Source organism: Hyaena hyaena, unplaced genomic scaffold, assembly GCF_003009895.1.
Source record: "Hyaena hyaena isolate Hyena2069 unplaced genomic scaffold, ASM300989v1 scaffold_28, whole genome shotgun sequence".
Taxonomy (NCBI): Eukaryota; Metazoa; Chordata; class Mammalia; order Carnivora; family Hyaenidae; genus Hyaena; species Hyaena hyaena.
Window position 1 is genome coordinate 794,550 of NW_024080660.1, and position 23,155 is coordinate 817,704.

At 37.2% G+C, this 23,155-nt stretch overlaps 1 protein-coding gene across 1 annotated transcript in view; it reads right to left on the reverse strand.

The window, feature by feature from the left end:
- Positions 1-2,387: 2,387 nt before the first annotated feature.
- KIF14 (kinesin family member 14) overlaps positions 2,388-23,155 on the reverse strand; it is a 52,598-nt gene continuing 31,830 nt past the window's right edge. The window contains exons 21-29 of the mRNA XM_039227424.1: positions 22,945-23,045; positions 17,709-17,794; positions 14,444-14,668; positions 14,031-14,215; positions 10,888-11,046; positions 10,190-10,312; positions 6,372-6,446; positions 4,840-4,978; positions 2,388-4,469 (exon numbers count right to left, since the gene is read on the reverse strand). Of these exons, the coding sequence (XP_039083355.1) occupies positions 4,090-4,469; positions 4,840-4,978; positions 6,372-6,446; positions 10,190-10,312; positions 10,888-11,046; positions 14,031-14,215; positions 14,444-14,668; positions 17,709-17,794; positions 22,945-23,045 (1,473 nt within the window). The 3' untranslated portion in view covers positions 2,388-4,089. The remainder of the gene's footprint in view (positions 4,470-4,839; positions 4,979-6,371; positions 6,447-10,189; positions 10,313-10,887; positions 11,047-14,030; positions 14,216-14,443; positions 14,669-17,708; positions 17,795-22,944; positions 23,046-23,155) is intronic.

Sequence of the window (23,155 nt, forward strand, 5' to 3'; positions counted from 1 at the left end):
CGTCATGGTCTTGCAGTTTGTGAATTCGAGCCCCACACTGATGTCAGCCTGTCAGCACAGAGCACACTTTAGATTCTTTGACCTCCTCTTTCTGTCTCTCCCCCACTTGCATTCTCCAAAAAAAATAAATCATTAAAAAAAAAAAAGATGACCAACAACCTCAGAGCAGTTTAAGGAGTTGGGGGGCGAGGGTAGGACGGCCAGCAATGGAGTTGCTGAAAGAGGAAAGGGAAACCGTGAATTCACGGCACAGCGTCCAAAATGGGGGGCTTAAAAGACAGAGAAGAGTAAAAAGAAGTGATATCCATTTTCAAAATTTCAGAGATTCCCCATCTTTATAGTAGACAGCTCAATTTGTTCACCTTGGAAATGAGGGCCCCTGAAGGGCAAATGCTTGATGGTGTAGACAAATTCAGACACTTACACTGAAAATTAGCTACGGAGACAAAAGCATGATTCGTTCTCAGGAAAGACTGAATTTCCTCTTATATCTTAAATATCTATCAGCATCTGAATTCAGTGGGATTTGGTGACAAGAAATGTGAATAGCCATGTGCTTAATCAAAATGGTGTCTTCCTGAATTCTTTCTTGAATCAATCAGTGGCGCTCTGGTGGTTCTCATGTACTTCAACATTAGTGTGTTGACGTCTTCTGCACGCAGAAGGTATTATGTTATGAACAACTGGGGATCCAACAAACTGGGTCTTTCACAAGTCCCTGATTTGAGGCAATCTAAGCTTTTTTTCATGTTTCTGTGACTTTGCACTAGCAGTATGGCTGTCATTAAAGAAATAATTATTGGAATAAGTGGAATGAAACTGGTTATCAGATGATATTAAACTAAATGCCCATATTCCTCTTCTAAAAAGCCCATAAACCAATAATGGTGAAAGGAAGAAAGATGAGAAAATTCCGTCTTGATTATACCATACAATGACTGTAATTTGCACGCTCCAGAGCACAAGCTTGCCTGGTGAATCACGCACAAGGAGCTGAACAGATCAACCTTCTCTTCACTGAACCAAACTGACACAATTCCCCCCCATCTCTGAGATAAATGAATTCCTACTCTCCATGTCAGATAAAGCCTCAAAATCATGATCAGCACATAGTTAGGCATTGCAAATTTAAAGCTAATTACCAGGGCACCTGGGTGGCTCAGTCAGTTGAGAGTCCAACTTCGGCTCGGGTCATGATCTCACGGTTCATGGATTTGAGCCCCGCAATGGCTTCACTGCTGTCGGTGCAGGGCCTGCTTTGGATCTGTCCCCCCCTCTCTCTGTCCTTCCCCCTACCTCTCAAAAAGGCTAATTAGTTAACTAAACACTATTTTGCTAAAAATTTCAGAAGGACCTCATGAAGGACACACCCATATCCTACTCTACCTTCCTGAAGGCTGGTGAGATACTGTTTAGTCCTTTTATTATCACAGAACCTAATGGCAGCAGATCTATTTTCAAGTATGCCATGTTTAAAGCATTGGAGTACAACTCAGTACATGAGCAGAATATCACGAGTGGCATAAGCCTGCACCAGACGGGATCCTATATACGTCGTGACAAGGGTTTAGTTGCTAGTAATGCAAAAGATGGACAGACACTAACATTTACTAACGATCCACTACATGCCAGGACTTATTCCTACATTTTTCTCATTTAATGCTGACGTAGGCCTTGAGGAGGGGTATCACTGTTCTTTCTGCAGTCGAGGAAATGGGTAAGAAGATAGCAAGTAACTTGTCTAAGGTCATATAGTTACTAAATAGCCTCCTCCGGATTCACACTCCAACTGCATGAAAAATGTGTCAAACTGCAAAAGCTCATGCTCTTTCCACTACAGCACATGGGGATAAATCTAATCCAGACAACCAACTGCAAAGAGGCAGAGCAATGTTAAAAAACAAAAAAAGAAAATCCAAGTGGTTGTCCCAATATTATTATTTCCTAATTATTTGCTCTGTGATACAAGTATAAATATTATCACAATTACATGTAAAACTGTTAGGTAACTAGTATAACTATTATCAAGGCAGAGCTATTACAGCAATTTTTTTTTAATTTTTTTTTTATGTTTTATTTATTTCTAGGAGAGAGAGAGAGACAGTGTGAGCAGGGGAGGGTCAGAGAGAGAGGGAGTGACAGACTGAAACAGGCTCCAGGCTCTGAGCTGGCAGTCAGCACAGAGCCCGACGCGGGGCTCGAACCCACGAACCGCGAGATCATGACCTAAGCGAAAGTCGGACGCTTAACCGACTAAGCCACCCAGGTGCCCTATTACAGCAATTTTGAGTCAGAAACAAAGTAAATGAAGAAAAGCAAGAAAATAAAAATACCTTAGGCCAGGAGCTAATTCTGAAGCCAATAAGATTTATTAAAGGCATCCTCTTTATAACATTCTCATCAGTGCACATGATTCTACAGCAAATATATTTTTCATCATTCATTCATATACTGCATAACAATTTACTTCAAAGTATAAATATATATACATATTCAAAATTTTACAACATCACTAACAGGTTTCTGACCAATGAACTTATGAGTTTACAAAGTAGAGGGTAAAGAGTAAGTACCAAACATTAAGATGAAAATTACTGTACTGATACTTTAGAAAGTTCTTCAAAGAAGTACAACCTTCAAGAAAAGTTTTTAAATGTACATCTCAGTGATAAAATTTTATAAAACTTGATAGCAAAAGTGCTACTTTTGGCAGAGGACTGACAATTAAAAGTTATGTTTCGAACTTCAGAGAGAATACAAGCTCAAATGCCAAAAAGAAAAGAAAAAGAGAAAAGAAAATAAAAGCAAAATTTGCTACACTGCACCTTTTTAAAGTACCTGGCAACACAGCACATGGTTTATTTACACTGTTCCAGCTACAATAACCAGCATTTATTTACAATCTTTCCCTAACAAAGAAATGATCAAATTTACTTATGGTATTAACATCCAATTTTCACTAGTCTTGTCAAATGTGCAAGTGGCATCTGCAGTGAAAGGGGAAAATGCAACGATCAAGTTATTTACAAGAATTATTCTCTAAGAACTACTCCTTATCATCCAAGCAGAATCATTAGGTGTCTTTCCAAATTACACATATGTTTGTGGTCAAAAACATCAAGTCAGTTCCTTAGTGAAAGATCCCCAAAGTAGAATATTCTCTTTATTATTTGATTGCAAATCAAAGTGTTTTAAGCTGTGAGATATAACAAGGATCTTTCATCCTCACCAAATCATGTACAAACTCTTTCATTACACATTTCACAAAGCAAGCATTATCAAGAAAAGGTCCAGCCTCTGATTTCCTAACCCCATTCAATAGGTGTGATTCTACCAATATTTAATAGGTTTTAAATTATATTCATATAGCCCCCATTATGGAACAGAGACAACATAGTGAACTATTATGCCAGCAAGTCATATTATTAATATATACTCATACTATATTTAGGTAGCTACTTGTAATTTGGAAAGAAAAGGAAACTATGCCTTGAACACACTATTCAAAATGGCAACCAGTTAACCTTTCAAGAAGAGTTTTAGATTTAACAATATAAGTTAAGCTGCCTTAGTTAAACACATTGGCAACTTTACCATAAACCTCATTGTAGCTATTTACAGAGGAGAGAAGGCACAGGCACAAAGGTGGCTGATTATTCATGTTTCTACTCATGAGAAAATAACTTATAATAATGATAGTAACCATTTACAAGCAAGCTGAAGAACCAACCAGAGAGTATATACCAATATTAAAAATAAGCCTTTAAAATTCAAGACAATGAGAACCTGGAGAAGAGACCATTCACTTGTTTTCAAACTCCTAATTTCATTCTCTTGCCACCATGTTCCAATTTAATAAATGCCTATTCAAAATTGCCTGAGACACTTCTAAATGCACATTCTGAAATCAGGAGTCCATAATGCTTATACTGTTCATACGCAGGGGAAGACCAGCAGCATACATGTACTTACTTCTTTGAAACATTTATGCTGACTTCCTGCTTTATATATTCTCTTACGTGAGGAAAACTGCCTGCCCAGTGTTCTCTCTCTTTCATGGATGGGCACAAAGTGCCTCTGTAGCAGAATTCATACCCACTGGACCCTACTGGGTGTGCTTTCCTCTGACGTCACTGCTGGGTATGAGCCATGGAGTTCATAGACACGCTTTGGTACACCTCTATTCCTAACGGAGTCAGTCCTCCTTGATTTAGATTGTTGCCCTTCTTCTCTGGTATTCTGATTACAAGTTTCCCAGGGTTTCAACAAATTAGGACTTTCTTCAGATTCAAAACATAAGAGGAGTGACTTGACGAGAGATTCTAGTCCCCCGTGGTCACCTTGAGGTAGTCTCTTCTCACAGCTGTCAAGAGAAGTAGAGTGCACGCTGAAGTCTTCATGAAAATCCTTGGTCAAGGTGCAAAGACTTTCAACACAATTCTTGAGAAGGTTTTTATCACTGTAGCATCCTATGCAAGGAGAAGAAAAAGTTAATTAACTTTTTCATTTTTTATCATGTATTTATTACTGTTATAGGACTGCCGGTATCTTTTAGGTCAAAGTAACCCTATCAAGACAAATCTAAACTACTTAAGATTACTCAGCTTATCTGCTAACTAAGCACCTGGTTTTGTAGGATCTAATTATTTAGGCAATGTGATTACATATATTAAGTGAGAATGCAACCATTCAAGTTCCTATATTGGTAATTAATGTCAAGGAAGTAGCATTAATTAGACTTGAGTTAATGAATTAGACTAGAAATGAAAAGAACAGATGTCTGAGAGTCTTTAAACTATAAAATTTTGATTAATTGCAAATTCCATCTGGAGTATATACCTCTCAGTGCAGAAATAATAATTTGAATAGTTTGCTCTAAGCAATGTTTTAACTTCAGGAATTCTGGAGCAAGATTAACCATCTTCTTCAAATCTTGGTATCCAGAATTTTCTTGTTGTAGTTCACTTCTGAAACTTTTCTGTAAATAAAGTTAATATTTAAAAAGAAATCAAACAATAGACTACATGACAGTAAAGCTTAGTCAATATGATTTTAATCACCAGAATCTTATGTCCAAGAAGAAGAATAAGTTTGATTGCCTCACCAGTGCTTAATTCTGTTTCCACAGGCAAGACCAAATATTAATAATTACTATTTTCACAAAAATAAAAATTTTTAATTAATTTTATTTTTTATTTAAAAAGTTTTTTTTATGTTTATTATTTTTTTTGAAAGAGAGAGAGAGAGAGAGAGAGAGAGAATGAATGGGGGAGGGGCAGAGAGAGAAGGAGGCACAGAATCCAAAGCAGGCTGCAAGGTCTGAGCTGTCAGCACAGAGCGTGATGCAGGGCTCGAACTCACAAACTATGAGATCATGACCTGAGCAGAGGTCAGACACTTAACCAACTGAGCCACCCAGGTGGTCTCCCCACCATAAAAAGTTTCTTTTTAACTAAGCTTTACACCTAACGTGGGGTTTGAACTCATGACATGGAGATCAAGAGTCACGTGCCCTACTGAATGGGCCAGCTAGGTACCCCAAGAATTTTAAATTGATTTTAAATCAAAATCAAATTGTCCTATTACATGGGAATGAAATAAAACCATAGCACCCTTTATTACCCAATACCATAAAAGATAAATTTATTTAATTTTTTAGAGTTCAACCTAACATCACCCATTTATTTTTATTTAAATAAAACATTTCAACCCATAGATATTTCTCTCCTTTTTAACACATTGATTATATACTTGGTTTATATTTTTCTATTTACTTGTGATATGAAAATAAAATAATTTGTCTAATTCACCTATATTTTAAAATCTTTAAACACATTGATTATTAAACACAATGTTTAAAACTTTATATTGAGAGAGAGAGAGAAAGAGGAGTGGGGGAGGGAAGGAGAGGGAGGGAGAGAGAGAATCCCAAGTAAGCTCCATGCTGTAAGCATGGAGCCTGACAGAAGCTCACTGGATCTCAGGAACCATGAGTTCAGGATCTGAGCCGATATCAAGAATTGGATGCTTAACCTACTGAGCCACCCAGGGCCTCCATTAAACACAATTTTTTTTGCCAATGACTATATCAGCAAAAGCTGACAGTTACTAAACTAAGAGATAGATAAAATACATTAATATTAATCAATTTCTATATAATACCTTATGTGTTACTAAAACAAATAAATTATGACATCCAAGAGGAAGTACTATAGAGCTACTGTATGTGCTTCAACTAAACATGCACAAAGGAATTATCTGGCTAAGGATAAAAACTGAAATAACATAGCATATCTACACTTAAACCAAATGAAATGATAAAATACACCAAAGAAAAGTAAACACAAAAACAATTTAAAGCTTCTCTTAACTGTTTTCCACTCAGCAAAGATGTTTTCAAGAGATTCAATCAATCCCATGGCGTTAGCTTTCATCTGTTTGGTAACCTGTAGAGAATGTGAACATATTTTATTATACAAATAATTATTTAAAAGTTTAAAAATCCTAGAATTCTATGGGACAAGGCAGGGAAGAATTTTAGCCTAAGAAGACAAAAGACTCAAGTTCTTTTATTGGGACTATAATTAAACAGCTGCAGTACCTATTTCATGTGAGCAAAATTTCTTTCAAAATAAATTGCATACTGATTCTACATTAAACGCAGATATCCTCTGATGTTTGTTATAATAATAGCATTTTATTTTATACTTAAATATTTATAGGAATGAAATTTCCAAGACTTCCCTTGGAAGAGGGTGAGGTAACTAATATCAAGCAAATATTATACTCTAAGAACTACATATACATTTTGCCAGTTTTATTAAAATATATTTGACAAATAACATTGGATTAGCTTAAGGTGTACAACATGATTCGATATACTGCAAGATGATCACCACAATAAGTTTAGTTAACATGCATTACCTCATATAGTTACAAGCCTTTTTCCTGTCATGAGAACTTTTAAGATCTACTCGCTTAGTAACATTCAAATACACAATATAGCAATATTATTAACGATAGTCACTGTGCTGTATTTTACATCCCCAGGACTTATAATAACTGGAAGTTGGTACGTTTGGACCACCTGTACCCATTTCACCCACCCCCACCCTCTGCCTCCGATAACCGCTAATCTGTTCTCTGTTTCTATGAATTAAGTGTTATTTTTAGATTCCACATATAAGTGAGATCAGATAATATTTGTCTTCCTATGTCCAAGTTATTTCACTTACATGTTTTATTATTTGCTTCTCAATTACAGCCCTATGCTGCATATGCAATTGTCTTCCTTTTACTAATAAGAAAACAGATCCCACACTCCATGGCCGAAACCCCAGTGTAAATTCTAAGCTTTTGGTTTTGTGCTGCTCAGTGCTGCCCCCTAAGGTGCCTTCTCCCTTAATTTCTGCCAGGAGATTCTGTTTTAAGAATTTAATTGGCTTTAACCACACAGTTCTTCCCTAGGTCTTAGATTTCCTGTGTCTGGTAAAAACAAACTAACAACAACAACAACAAAAAAACCCATCCAAATTCGTTTTTTCCCTTGACTCCAACTTTACAATTATAACTCCTATGCCTTATGTTTGAGTCCATTTTCTACTTTTTCAGATTCTGTGCTTTCCTTCTGTAGGTTCTTGAGTTTTAACTTCTGTGAATACGATAAGCTAAGACCCCACCATGACTAAACACCATGGTGTTCTACAGAAAGAAAATGAGAGCAAGGGAGGTAGAGGTCTGCATGAAATACAGATACTGTGAATTTTATGCAAGATGGGCCTGACTCATTTGCTGTTTATTTCCTCAAAACAATAGCAAAGCTAACATCCGCACCCTGCTTTACTACTTACTAAGCACATTCACATGCATTACTTCATCTCTACTTTTCATTAACTTATTCTATAGCCTGTTGCACTTACTGCCAGCAGACATTCTATTTGGAAACAGTGATAGACAAAGTGTTTCAGTGATAAATAGTGCTGCTGAGCAAAACCAACTGGAGATGGCAGCAGTGGTCGGGAGGAGTCTACTTTCCTCAAAATTGCACACAGAACTGAAATTGGCCTCATGTCTCCTAGAATATGCTTAGACCCACATATCTTGATCTAGTGACAAAAGGAACTCCTTTTGAATGTGTTTTTATTGTAAAAAACAAAACAAAAACACAAAGCGAGAAAGGCAAACTTATACAGAGAACAGGAGCAAGCAAGCTGAGGCACCTAAGATTTGCCTGACACATGATCCTCAGAACAACCTTATGAAGCACATATGGTCATTGTCATATTTTAAACATTATTTTAAAATTTTTAAAATGTTTTGTATTTATTTTTGAGATACAGAGAGAGACAGAGCATAAGAGGGAAAGGAGCACAGAGAGAGGAAGACACAGAATCTGAAGCAGGCTCCAGGCTCTGAGCTGTCCGCACAGAGCCCGATGTGGGGCTTGAACCCACAAACACAGAGATCATGACCTGAGCCAAAGTCAGATGCTCAATCGACTGAGCCACCCAGGTGCCCTGGGTCATCGTCACATTTTAAATGGAACAAGTGGGGCTCAGGTAAGCAGCTCAAGGCTACACAGGAAGTAGGACAGCAACTTAATGTTCACTGTCTTTCTCCAGCTTTGAGACAGTTTGGGCGGAGATTAGTCTATAAAGCCTTTTAGTCTGAGGAAAGGAATGGAGACCCCCTCCAGCCTACGTGGAAAATTTCCCCCCAGATAAGGAAGCTAGACATACATTAATGAAAAGGTTTTCCTAAAGGGGAAAAAAAAAAAAAAAAAAAAGCAAACCCTAACTTACTTGATGTCTTCCTGGAAACAATGAGCCAGAGGGGTGGAAGCTAACAGTCCTCCACCGGATTTACTTTCCTAGGTCAACTGGAAATGAGTGTCCATCCTGAGGGGGATGATCCCGGGAAGTGAAACATGCCCAGGTAGCCCCATCCCCACACACTGACTCCAGGAAAGGAAAAGGAACGGGCAGAGATGGTTTCAACAGGAAGTTGTTACAATGAGATTGTAGAACGGACAAGTCTCTGAAACTCACAGTCGTAAAATCTGAACTTACCCTCCGACTCCCCAATTTGTTAATAGTGACTCTCAAAGAAGGAACTTAGCACATGAACAACAGCTTACAAAACTTATGTACGTAGTATGCTGAGCTTCGGAGTCAGGTGGGCAGAATATAAAACCCTGGCTCAGGATGACGGGACAAGGTGCTCCAGCTCAGTGGAACTCGTAGGAAGCTGAGTAATTCCCACCTTGCACCACTATTATATGTAAAGCAACAAGTCCTGTAATTGTCACCGGGGGATGATTTAATAAGTAATTTAGTAAATAATGTCACAACCTAGGACATAGGTATTATTACATAGGGCATGTGAGGAAACAGAGTCAGAGCACTAACTTGATGAATAATTGCTGGAAAATGACAGGTTTTAAACACAGTGCCACCCCTAGGACAGCACTGGTTTTATGGTTTCATGTTAGCTGGAGGAAGTGGAGAGGAAGCACATTTTAGGAAGTCACTCAAATCTGCATTGGTTCTGTATCTTGGTATGAAACAACAGATTGAATGCCTCTGGAAAAATATTTAGCTTGAAATACTGGATCCATAAATGGTAGTTTCTATTCTTAAGCAGAAAAGTAGAGACCTAACCAAAGATCAAGAAGAAAAAGACAAGCAGAAAGTGAACACTAGGTGTCACCATCACACTCCATTGCGCTCTCAGGTGTAACCACGTACAGTAACTGAAAATTATACAGCAGAGGCTGCAGTAGCTCAAGAATGACTTCAGAAAATATCACCATGACATAATGAGAACATCAGCTTTTTCAATAAAAATATTATTCAACACAAATTAAAATACATAAATTTGTAAGAATCCAATTTATTGAACTAATTTTTTAAAATATTTACTCATTTTTGAGAGACAGAGAGACAGAACACAAGCAGGGGAGGGGCAAACAGAAAGGGAGACACAGATTCCGAAGCAGGCTCCAGGCTCTGAGCTGTCCACACAGAGCCTGGCGCGGGGCTCAAACCCACAAACCGTGAGATCATGACCTGAGCCGAAGTCAGATGCTTAATTAACCGACTGAGCCACCCAGGTGCCTCAGAACTAATTTTTTTAAACCACCTTTATAGACCATCTGGTACTATGTAGAATGTTCTTTCATTCTTCTTACCTCATTTTGGGTACATTGCCTTAAGAGTTCATGCTGAAGTTCTTTTGCTTTTTCTAGTCCAGAATCTAATAGAATCTTCATTCCTAAGCCTACACCATCACAAAGAGCATCCATGAAATCCTCCTAGAAAAAAATTTTTAAGCATTAACTGAAAAACTCAGGTCTTATGTTTTTAAAATACTATAGAATAATTAATTTATATTTTCTGCTTATTTTAGGACTATAATAAGTTCCAAGTTTATTAAATTCAACCAAAGCTGGAATAAGATTTAAGAGTCTATAAGAAAAGTAGCAAACCTGTAATTAGCATTCCACACAGAACGTGCTATAAAGAATGTCTGTCATCTTAGGCAGGACACTACATTGCTAGAACACAGTAACATTCTATGTTTTCAATGGCATGAATACTTAAAGCAAGCAAATACAAATTTTCTAGAATTATAGAGTTCTTTATATGTTGATTGGCTGAGTAGGTGGTTATCATGAAAGCAGAGATCCAAAAAAGTAAAGTGAGGATTCCAGAATTATCCAGTACATTTAACCAAATTAGATTGAAACAGTTTTAAATTATATTGCTAAACTACTAAAAGCATGAGGTATTTTAAAATAAAAACAACTTATCGTGTTTAGTGATACTATTATCAGAAGTCTACTGTTCCCTCAGATGAAGTCTTTCAAAACCAATATTACCAAATTACCCGAGTACTGGTAGCCTTATTGCTACTGTTTTCCGGAAAATGTAGCTTGGTCCCTTTAAGAACTGCTAACTGTCCCACATACTTTACAGCTTGTTGTACAATTTGGATTATTTTCTTTTGAGCCTCTTTTACCATTGATGAGATATCTGAACAGCATCCCTATAAAATAAAAATAGACCAGTATATAAGATACATGAGATTATAAAGGGTGGCAAAGAAAAGACAAGAAAAGCAATTTGAAAAAAACAAATTCTGCATTCATTGATATAGTGACTACGCTTCATAAAAGTCTCAGTCAGGGGCACCTGGGTGACTCAGTTGGCTGAGCCCTAGACTCAGATCATGGTCTCTGGGTCCATGGGTTTGAGCCCTGCATCGGGCTCTGTGCTGACAGCTCTGAGCTGGAGCCCGCTTCTGATTCTGTGTCTCCTTTTCTCTCTGCCCCTCCCTCACCCATGCTCTGACTCTGTCTCTCTAAAACAAATGTTAAAAAAAATTTTCTTAAAAGTCTCAGTCAGAGCCAGAAAACATATAACCCTATAGCTACTAATGAGGATAAAATGACTAGAATATAGTCTCTACTCTCAAAGACCTTACACACTAAAAGGAGACATAAGACAAGTATGCAGTTAACTAATTATCAAGCGATAAATGAATGTTCCCCCACCCCCAAAAAGGGAACAAATTAGTGGCTCTTTTGCCTTTGATGAACTTTTCCTGTCCTGGGAGCCATCTGACAGATGGTTAGCAAAGATATTTTCCTTTCTCAGGGCAAAAGGAAGAAGGAAGGGAAGGAAAAGGGGGAGAAAATGACCCTTCACACAAAAGGCTTCTCCTACACCACAGCACGCATGCCCAATGAGGAGGTGCTCCCTGAGCTTTTCTTTCCATTACCTGCCAACTATAGTGATTCTCTTCAAAATACTTCTTTTGGCCTGCTTTCCGGAACATGCTTATAATACTGCTACAAGGTAAGAATTCTCACACCATACTTAGGTAGTAAGTGTAGCCACTAAATTCAGTTGTGCCAACTTAATATAAGTGTCTCCTGAGCTCTGTGTAACCTCCCCTCCAGGTCACCTGTTCTCTCCATCCTCGATTCCTTATATAAAACATTTCCCATAGGGCTCTAGGTCACAACCCCTAAGTTCAAACTATTCTTTCTAGAGAATGAAAAGAAGGAAAGAAAGGACATACCAGTTGCTCTAATAGGTACTTTCTTATCACATCCATCCATCTGATCCTCATAGCAACCTTGCCAGATAGGCCTGTTAATTTATTTTCCCAGTGACAAAATGGGAGACTCAAAAAGTTAATCAGCTTGCCCAAGGACTAATTCAGCACAGGTTCAAACACTGGATTTCCAAATGCCAACAGTGCATTTTTTTTTTCCTGTTCCTGAACTGCCTCTCAAATCTAAGAGCCGACTAGGTATATCTCAAACTCTCTTTTCCACCACAGAGCACCCCTTCCTTCTCCAGGCTCCAGCATAAGTCGGACCCTCAGGTTTTGGCTTCCCAGCTTTGCTCTCGGGCCAGCTTGCCCTTTCATCTTCATGGCTCTGTGCTCAGAGCATCTACTTCATCTACTTCACCCACACCTGTTTGCAGCGCACCTCTCTGTCTTAGGGTCATTCTGTTTCCTCACCGCTTTTATCCAAAGTGATCCTTCATCCAGGGTGAATTTTTTATTACTTCAATAACAAGTATCCAACCGAGCAGCTATCATATGAGTCCTTGCCCCTCTAACTGCCCAAATCTTACTGCCCAATGAGGTGTGCAGGCCTGTAAATATGATATATTAAAGGCCATAATAGGTGAAGTACAGGGTTATCGGGAAAACAACTAAGAGAAATGCCTAACCAAGTCATGGGGAGACCCAGAAAGACCTCCTAGGGAAGAATAATGGGCAATTAAAAATAAACATTTGATTTCAATTTGATTAGTTTTCAATTTGATTCAATCAAATAAACATTTCCAAATCCTATCAAGTAAATAGCCCAATCAGGAAGTGTTTGATACAACTAACCTTCTACTACAACAGTAGAATGAAAAAAGTCTCTTGGTGGGCACTATAAGATTTGTTCAAGTATTCTAGAACATTTTGTCATGAAGCCAAGTTACCTATTATAAAAAGTGAAACCTACACCCTTTGGCATTTTCATATCTACCCCCTCATATATTTAAGGAATTCTTATGAAGGAGTTCACTGATATGGTGGATGACTGGGTATTAACCAATATCAAGTTCCCTACTTCTTCCGTGGTAATAGAACTCTTGATTTTTCACTAGGTACATAGCGGTCCAGAATAAAAACTACTTTCCCAATAATACTTGTGACTAGATGTGGTCACGAAACAAAGTCCTGGCCAAAGACTTATAAAGAGAAATATCATGCGGAAATTTCTAGAACCTACCCTTAAAAGAAGGCCCATTTAGCCTTTCCCTTCTTTGTCACTTCTTCCATCCTGCTGCACTGAATTCAGATGGAGCTCCACCACTAGGGTGGACCAGGAATAAAGGGCATGCATTGGGTCTGGCAGAAAGGTGCACTAGAAGGAGCTTAGATCTCATGGTATGGAACAGAGTCACCATGCCTACTTCCAGATTTTATGTAACAGCCAGTAAGCTTTTATCTTATTTCTTCTTCACAGCCATGCCTAATCTCACTTGATATAAGGTAAAGAGAAAAAAATTACTTTTCTTGACCATATATCAGTGGGCTCGTGACTCAATCAGCACAAGTTGATACCTGATACATAACCAGGGCACAATTTTGCCTTTCTTCCCAATAGCCATTATTGAGAACTAGCATACTATAATATGTTACTAGTTATATAACAGGACAGGCTACTTATCCTGTGCCTCCGTTTCTTCCTTTATAAAATGATGATTAAGAACAGTACCCACTTCTAAAGTTATGAGAAATGAATCAGTTAATATTTGTCAATCACTGAGAACTCTCAGTCCCTGGCACAGAGGCAATAAACAACTTTAGAAAACCACACTTTCAGAATTGCAAAACAGAAGTCACTTCTGAAAATCCTACAGATCTAATTTTGGGGAAGATGCAGACAGTAGAAGGTCAATAAATACTTGTTGAATAAATGAATTCTTCAAATGACAATCAGCAAATCAATTTACCTGCAAAAATAACTGTAAGTAGCCTCCGAGCTTTTTAACCTCTTGTCTCAGTTCATCTTCAAGTCTTGCTGTGCTGGTACTAGGTAGGATATCATCCAGCCAGTGTTTGATTAGCACCACAAGCTGCTCAAAAGCACACGTGACCTGAATGGTAAGTGACTGGGTTGCTCGATCAGAAGAGAACACTTTGAAAGAAGAAGGAAAATTATTGGAAAAAATAATCTCCAAATAAAAGATTATTCTAGTCTAGGATTTGGGTTAGGGTTAGGGTTAGGGTTAGGATTTAAAATGCTTAAAAAACATTTTACCATGGTCAGAAAACACATGGCAAATGTGACAGTCATTCAAAAGAAAATGTAATGTGCAGAAAATAATCATTCATGTAAGTTAATAAAAGCAGTAAGGTTGCTTACAGTTATCTTGACTTTCTTCATCTTGTTCTTCATGAGCTTTGGAAATGGCAAATAGACCATGATAAATTTTAAGAAAATTATTAATCAGGCTGTCTGCCATGGTTTTTTCTTCATCATAACTCTGTCCAAGAAAATCTAATGATGACCCAATCAATTCTTTGCAAATTCCAGGAAGAAAAGATTCTGCTGAACTTGAGGAAATAGTGCTTGATTTCTCCAGTAAGCCTATATCGGCAGAAAATAGCAATGTTAAGCCTACTTTTCAGGCACAACACTTTCCAACAAATGCATTAATGCAAGCATATTATGGACTCATTCATCAGTAAATTCAAAGTAGGCTGCTCTTATTTCAATACACCCTTATTTCTATATGCCAAAGTGAAAACACAAGCCCATATAGGAAGTCAATTAATCTCTTAATGGTATCAATCCATAGGTTAGTAGCTCCTCAACAATATAAGTAACAGGACAATGCAAATAAATTAAATAACCATTGATTTAATCTCCTTTTTATTTTGGGAACATCTAAGAAACTGAATTGATGAAAAAAAAAAGAAACTGAATTGCTGAAAACAATGGCGGTTACATGAAATAAAATAATATACACATAATAAATATAAATATAATATAAACTTAATGTAAGTAATTCAGAAGCTGGAAACAAAGGCAATAATAAAGCAAACTATATTAAGAGGAATGTCTCAGTACCTCCACTTTTAATAGTTCCTTCTCTACGTGTACTATAATCAAAATAGGCTAAAACCAATTATCTCCAGTTAATATATCACATCTCCAGGAGACAGACTCTCAGCATAATTTTCTAAGTACTATCCAAACCAGAAGTAAATGGAAAAGCTCATTTGGAGCCTCTGGAAATAACTTTATACTGGAATGCTAACTCATGAGTATAATGATTCTCATTTAATAAACAAGATTATTTTTTTGGTCCAGTTCATAGGCAATATAAACAGCAAACTAAAAGGAAGGTAGAATGAGGGCAAAGGATGGGGTCATAAGTTTGATCCCCATGTTGGGGGTTGAGTTTACTTAAAAAACAAAAGTATTTTTAAAAAAGAGTCTAGACCAAAAATGAACTTGATTTGGGAAGAGAAAAAAGAAAAGCTCTATTACTGCAGGGTAATAATATCATTAATGATAATGATTATAATCTAGTCATCATAAATAGTTAACAATATATTCTCTGTTTAAGGTAATGATGTTAATGCATTCTAAAATCCACCATCGGGGCACCTGGGTGGCTCAGTCGGTCAAGTATCCGACTCTAGATTTGGGCTCAGGTCATGATCTCATAGTTGACCTCAAGCCACACACACTGACAGCACAGAGCCTAATTGGGCTTCTCTCTCCCTCTGCCTCTGTCTCTCTCATTTCCTCCACCCCCCGTTGTGCGTGCTCCCTTAAAATAAATATTAAAAAAAAAAAAAAAAACAGTAGCAAGGAGCTTGGGTGGGTCAGTTGGTTAAGTGTCCAACTTGGGCTCAGGTCGTGATCTCACAGTCAGTGAGTTCAAGCCTTGCATCACGCTCTGTGCTGACAGCTCAGGGCCTGGAGCCTGCTTCAGATTCTGTGTCTCCCTCTCTCTGCCCCTCCCCTGCTTACAAACTGTCTCTCTAGCTCTCTCAAAAATAAACAAACATTAAAAAAAATTCTTAAACTACCTAAAAAGAGCCTCTTCTGGTTTGTTTCCTTCTGTCTTTAAAATAAATAAGTAAATGATGTTTAAAAATAAAATAAATAATAAAATAAAAATAAATAAAATCTAGCACAACATTTTTAAAAACCTTGCAAAACTCTAGTTTAAAAATATGGCCCTGGATGCCTGGGTGGCTCAGATGGTTAAGCACCCTATTCTTGATTTTGGCTCAGCTCATGAATTCATGGTTTATGACTTCAAGCCCCACACTGAGCTCTGTGCTGACAATGCAGAGCCTGCTTGAGATTCTCTCTCTCTGCCCCATCCCACTTGCTGGCATGTGTGCTCTCTTACAAAATAAATAATAGACTTAAAAAAATTTTTTTTCATAAAAAAATAAATATATGGCTCTTAAGGTGAGAAGTTAAGACATTTGCTCACTGTCCCAGAGCTGAAAAGTACACCCTCCAGAACCCCACAGCCGGGGCGGGTCCACACTAAATGCAATATGGGGGTTTCCCATCTCTTTCATTGAAAACTGCAAACAAGCAAAGACCTTTTGTATTTCATTTAATTTTTAAATATGGCCCTTAAAAAGACAGCTTACGTTTATTTGGAAAAACTACTTTTGTAAGACCTCTTACTCTCAAATAATACTGAATAAATAACTTGGTACCACAGATACATAACCTTTTATTGTGCTGGTAAAAAAAAGCCTACAGCTTATTTTGTTTTCCATTAAATTAAATAAGATAATTATCTTCCTAAAAGGTAATTTTATGATTAAAAAGAAACCTAATTTCTCTATTTTAAAGTCAAGATGAAATATAATTTCTTTTATGATTACTTGTGTCCCGTTAGTGCCTTTATCAAATAGACTATTAACTTATACAGCAACTTTAAAACTTTTGTTCACCAAGGTGTGGTTTATCCTCTATAAAGTGTGCATGTCTTACGTATACAGCTTATTGCTTCTACATCTGTGTGTGCCCCTCCCTTGGATCAACGTGTGCAAGGTTTCCACAACCACATTCCAACAGGCTCCCTCTGGAGCCGTTATTCTCTCTTAACTGTTCTGGCTTCTGTCACCACAGATCCATTCTGCCTGTTCCTGAGCTTCATAGAAATATCATACAGTATGTCTTTTTTATTACCTGGTTCCTTTCACTCAATAGAACATTTTTGGGATTCAGCCAGGTTGTCGAGTGAAGCAGTCATTTGTTCTTTTTTATTGCTGTGTAGCCACTACTACCTGGGGGTAATTTCAGTTCTTACAGGTAGCTAGTTACACATGCAAATTTACAGTGTGTCCCCCTTCTATACGAAAATTAATGTAGTAATCCATATTGACATAAAATAATTATTCACTGGAAAAATTCCTGTAACTTTTAAGCTTTTTCCTCCACATTTGAATTAACCACTCTATTAAAAGGCTTTGAGCACTGAATTTTAGACATGGGAAGGGCCACCCAGTCCACCCTCTTCACTTTATAAAGAAAGTGGAAGTTTGTAGAAGATGAAATGATTTGCAATAAGAACATGACACAAGGTAGTGATTGAGCCTGGACTTGATGCTTTTCTCAGGATATAAGAAAATTTGATGAAAAATACCTGATGAATGCAAATTCTGAATTGGGTAGGCTTGTATATCATGTAAACAACCAGAAATTCTTTTGTTCTTCATCAAACTCTTGCTCCTAAAAAAAGATAAACCATAAGATTAGTAGTTATATACTACATGGAATAACAATTTAAGAATATTCTTTTTTTTTTAAAGGAACATATTTTTTTTAAGTTTATTTATTTTGAGAGAGAGAGGGAGGGGCAGAGAGAGGGGCAGAAAGAGAATCCCAAGCAGGTTCCGTGCTGTCAACGCAGAACCTGATGTGGGGCTTGATCCCAAGAACCGCAAGATCATGAGCTGAGCCAAGGTCAAGAGTCAGACACTCAACTGACTGAGTCACCTAGGTGCCCCAAGAATATTCTTAATTCTCTAAAGAAATTGGGTATGCATGTGGGTCTTTTCTATGGAAACATTTTCATCAAGAAATAATTCAATTCATTTGGTTCACTGAGCAAGAACTTTACTATTTATAGGTATTGTTCTAAGCATGCGTTAATTAAGTAATACATATTTGTAGAGTATTACTATTTACAGGCTCTAGATACTATGGTTAAACACAGCAAACATGGTTTGGGGGCTCATTGAACTTAAGGTCTGTAGGAAAAGAGAAGTTAGGAAAAGTCATAAATAATTACAATAAAGTGATGTGTCATGAGAGCAGAGCATGCCGTGGTAGATTCTGGAGAACTTGACTTGGCCCAAGGAGTTGGGAGGGCTCCTGGGACAATGACACTGAAGGATGCCCAGGAGTTGGCCAAACAAGGAGGCCAGCTTGAGAAAGAAGGAATAGACGCCAGGATGTGGGAAGCCCCGGTGATAAAAGAAAAGTATTGCACATGCAAAGAGCCAAGCGAGGTTCAAAAGGACTACAGTCTAAGACGTGAGAGAGCAGCAAGGGATGAGGCTGGGAGGTGTGCGGGGCCAGCTAGAGGCTGACCTCGGATGCCAATTAAGGAAGCTTGGATTTTATTCTGAGAACATCCTGGGAAGGATTCTAAACATGGAAATGATCTAGATAAATACATATTCAAGTAAGTATTTGCTACACAGTGTGAAAAGCATAATACCTGTGAAGTGTAGCAGTAGCACAAATGGAGGCAGTGACTCTATCTTTAATTGCTCTTTTGGCAGCCTCTTTTCCCTCAGCCCATAAAACCACTCAGATTTCTCCCTTGAGTGTGACTGGCTGTCTAGCTGTTACTCATTCTTCCTAACTGCTGCTGGAAAAGGCAGCCTACCTCCAGATTGCCATTCATCTATTAATTTCCTACACTCCAACTCCAGCACTCATTACATCCCTGAAGCTACTCGAGCTGTGCCCTGGATCTAAATCTAGGGGGTCCTTTGAAGTCTCTTTCCTAAACAGCACTATTATCATCAGCCCCTCAAAGAAAACTGCTATTTGTTGAGAAGATCGTTAAACAAAAATGCATTCTATCTGTAGTCATCTAAATGTTTCAAATATAATTTTCCCCCATGAATTCCTACAAGACAAACACAGAAATATGACAGATAATCGGGAGAGGAAAACTCTCAGTATGACTGGTAATTGGGAGAGGATATATTAATTCTCAAAGGTCACAGTGTTTTGTACTTAGGGATGAAAGGAAAGGGTACATTATTACAGTAAGTCTAAACTAGGAAAACTTATTCTTTTAACAGTATCGTGGTTAAACAATGTTTAAACTCAAATAAAATGCTTGGCACATTTCTTTCACAGAATTTTTACTTAACCTCAGGGGAAATTTTACTTTTAACTGTCCACAACACATATCAAAATTTATAGGCAGCCAAACCAGTCTATTTTATTGCAGAGCAGCTGTGTGTACTGTGGCCGAGTGGTGGTTCCATAATTAAGAATCTGTCAGTGTTTCCATTACCTGGAGGCATTCTCAGAGTTTGCAATTCTGTCATAAACATTCTTACAAGGCTGAAACTTCATATACAAGGTCTCTGACCAAGAGCGATTCTTTTTTAGAAAAAAAAATGATATTTTTAAATTATAGAAGTTCTCAAAAAAAAAAACCTCTTAACCAAATGAAAACACCTGATTTCAAAATCTTAAAAAATATTAAAAGAAGTTTTGGTTTTTCAGCAACAATTTAAACTTCTTCTGGCTCCCTTATTTTTAAAATTTTTTTAAATGTTTATTTTTAATAATTTATTTTTTAATTTACAACCAAGTTAGTTAGCATACAGTGCAATAATGATTTCAGGAGTAGATTCCTGGCTCCCTAATTTTTAACCTAATTTTTTCTGAAGTTAGCAGAAAATAAGATGTAAATCACCAACTTTCAATAAGCTAGTTTTGATGTTCATTATTTATTTGTTTTTAATGAATTTAAAATTCCAGTACAGTTAACACAACAGTGTTCTATTAGTTTCAGGTGTACAATATAGTGCTTCAACAATTCTATATGTTACTCATATAGAATATATATCAGTGCTCATCACCATAAGTGTACTTTTCATCCCCTTCATCTATTTCACCCATCCTATCACCCACCAATGTTCATTAAATATTAATGCTCATATTGTGACCCACAATCCTAAGCACACCAAGTTTGTATCTGTTTACAACAAAAGATAATGAGAAGCCAGTAATTATAAAATCTCAAAGGATTTATAATTCACCTTCTGAAGCATTTGTACTTCTGGTTTGAATTTTTGGGAGGCTTATGTTACTCCAGGGTAGCTTAAGTACCCCAAGCCCCTCCACCCAATTTCCCCCACGGGCCATCTTTAGCTCATTTTGGAGAGCCCAACTCTGTTTTGAAGTCCTCCAGATAAATCACCTGAAGATATCACTATCTGTTTATTGATATGAGATCAGACATCAGATCTCAGATTTTCTCCCAATTCCAAGATTTAGTCTTACTTAATACACATTAAGCACTCAATGATAATAAGACCTGCCATTTATTTAACATCCACCCACTGCAGTGGGAATTTTACATATTTTATCTCCAATCCTTATTACTACTTCATAACATCATCATCAGCCCCATGGTGGTCATCGTAGAAGTAGCAAGAGAAGCAATTGCTTTTATATATGACCTCACTTAAACTTAGTGATAAGCTTTGTAGAATAGATACGTATTACTGTCTCCATTTGATAGATGAGAACACTGAAGCCTAAGGATGTAATGTCACTTGCCCATGGCCACACTCTGTGTAAATCCCTATACTTTATGCCTGAAATTAGCATAATACTGGAAACTATACTGGAATTAAAATTAAAAACTTAATGAAAAACAAATAGAACCCAGGACTCTGATATGAGCCTGTGACTTTTTTATTATACAACATTGTAGGGGATACAGATGTGTTCCCTATGCTCAAGGAAACTCAGAATCTTTTAAAGGACAAGGTCTGTATTTCTTTCAGCTTGAAATACACAGCTGTTATATATATAATATATAACGTAACATGTATCGATTGTTAAATCTTGGCTATTTCTTACTGTAGCTTAGCAGTTAGCATACAGCAAATAGAACAGAACTACAGGGGGAAGAGTCCCTATAAAGTAGTTCCATTCCTCTAAAATTTTATGAGTTTAATATGAGTCAAAAACAAGAAAGGCCTCAAAAGGTCTGGAAACCCAAATGGCTTCTGAGCTGCAGCTGAAGGTGATGAAATGGAAAAACAAAATTATTTAAACAGAAAGATTCTGTTCTTTCATATGCAAAGGAAGGGCTATCTGGCAATGGAAGTCAAGGAAGTCAGGATCTTTGGAGTCCCTCAAACCTGGATTTGAGTGCTGCGTCTTCCCTTATTAGCTCTATACATTTGGACAAGTTACATAACCTCTTTAAATCTTTGCCCTCTCCATCTGTAAAAGGACAGCTTTTGATAGTTTTGATGTAAGAACTACAGGAGATAATCCTTGGCAAGCATTCAATGAATGTTCTTGATAATGATGATGCTTCTGTTGGATTGATGAATGCCATTGACTCTTATATCCTGAAAATTCCCAAATCCTTCCTTCCATGTTCTAGACCTGAATATACACTTGGATGCTCCCTGAGAATCTCAAATTCATCAGGGTCAAAAAGAAACTCATCTGGGGCGCCTGGGTGGCTCAGTCGGTTAAGTGTCCGACTTCAGTTCAGGTCATGATCTCACGGTTTGTGGGATCGGGCCCCACGTCAGGCTCTGTGCTGACAGCTAGCTGAGAGCCTGGAGCTTGCTTCAGATTCTGTATCTCCCTCTCTCTCTGACCCTCTCCTGCTCACGCTGCCTCTCTCTCTCTCCCAGAAATAAATAAAAATATTAAAAAAAAAAAAAAAAACTCATCTGACTCTCCATCTCAGGGAATACCACCTTCCCCTCGTTAGACCAGGATTCATCCTGGAGCCTTTTATCACCCTCAACCCCACAGCGAGCCAAGTTCTTACTGATTCTTCCTCCTGAATACGTATAAAACTGGACTTTCCTCTCCAGTCCTTCTGCCTGACTTAATTTTGGGTCTTTATCAACTGTTCCTTTAGTTTCCTCAGTGCCTGGTCTTTGAGGACAGAGAGTATTTTTATCATCTTTGTATCCTCGAGACATCGCAGACAGTAGCCTTGTTTAAAAACAAACTAAGAAGTATTTATTTAAAAAGAAGTCTTTGTTTAAAAACCAAACTAAGCAGCCAAACTGGTTCCAAGACCAAGGCCTTTCTATTATACCATTTTGCCCTTCTGTAATCTAAGTATCTGAGGTCTAAACAGAGCTAGTTTTTTTCTCAAAAAGGATGTATTCACTGTGGAAGTCTTTTATATTTTTAGTTAATAAGCAGCATTTGTCATATATCGAAGTTCTCTATCACCATGATTTATTCTTCTGTGGTGTTCATACTAACCTGACAGCATTTAAAGTTCTGTAACTTATAATAAAATATCACAGAATATGCCAAGTTCTTGAAAAAGGGTAATTTAAAAGTAATAAACACTATTTATTTTTATAGGAAATTAGATTTATGTTTTTTATGTCTTGTTATAAATTTGACTTAAAAAAAGTTATTTATGCCTTAAGTGACTCTTAAGATTTATATGGTGAAATGCCAACCATTTTTGTTCCTAGTCTAACTGACTGATAAACAATTTAATGCTCCAAGGGCTGTAATTTGATCAGCAACATACTATTTCTCTTATATTACTGGGTTCCCTGCACAGACATATTCATTATGACAATAGATAGTTCTTTTAAAATAAGTAAGTAAAATAAAAATGTCTTTACCTCCTTCGAGAAAGGGAGGAAACCGGTGCATTTGTAATGTCAGGTTCCCATTCATCTTCAGGATCACAAAAGATATCTTCACTCTTGTTACTAATATTACTCTAAAAAATATATATACATATGCTTTCTATAAGTTGGGTTAAAAATGTTTAGCTACTAAGAGGAAAAAAAGCTTAAGTTTTCAAAATTTCAAATAAAAAATTAGCAAAAT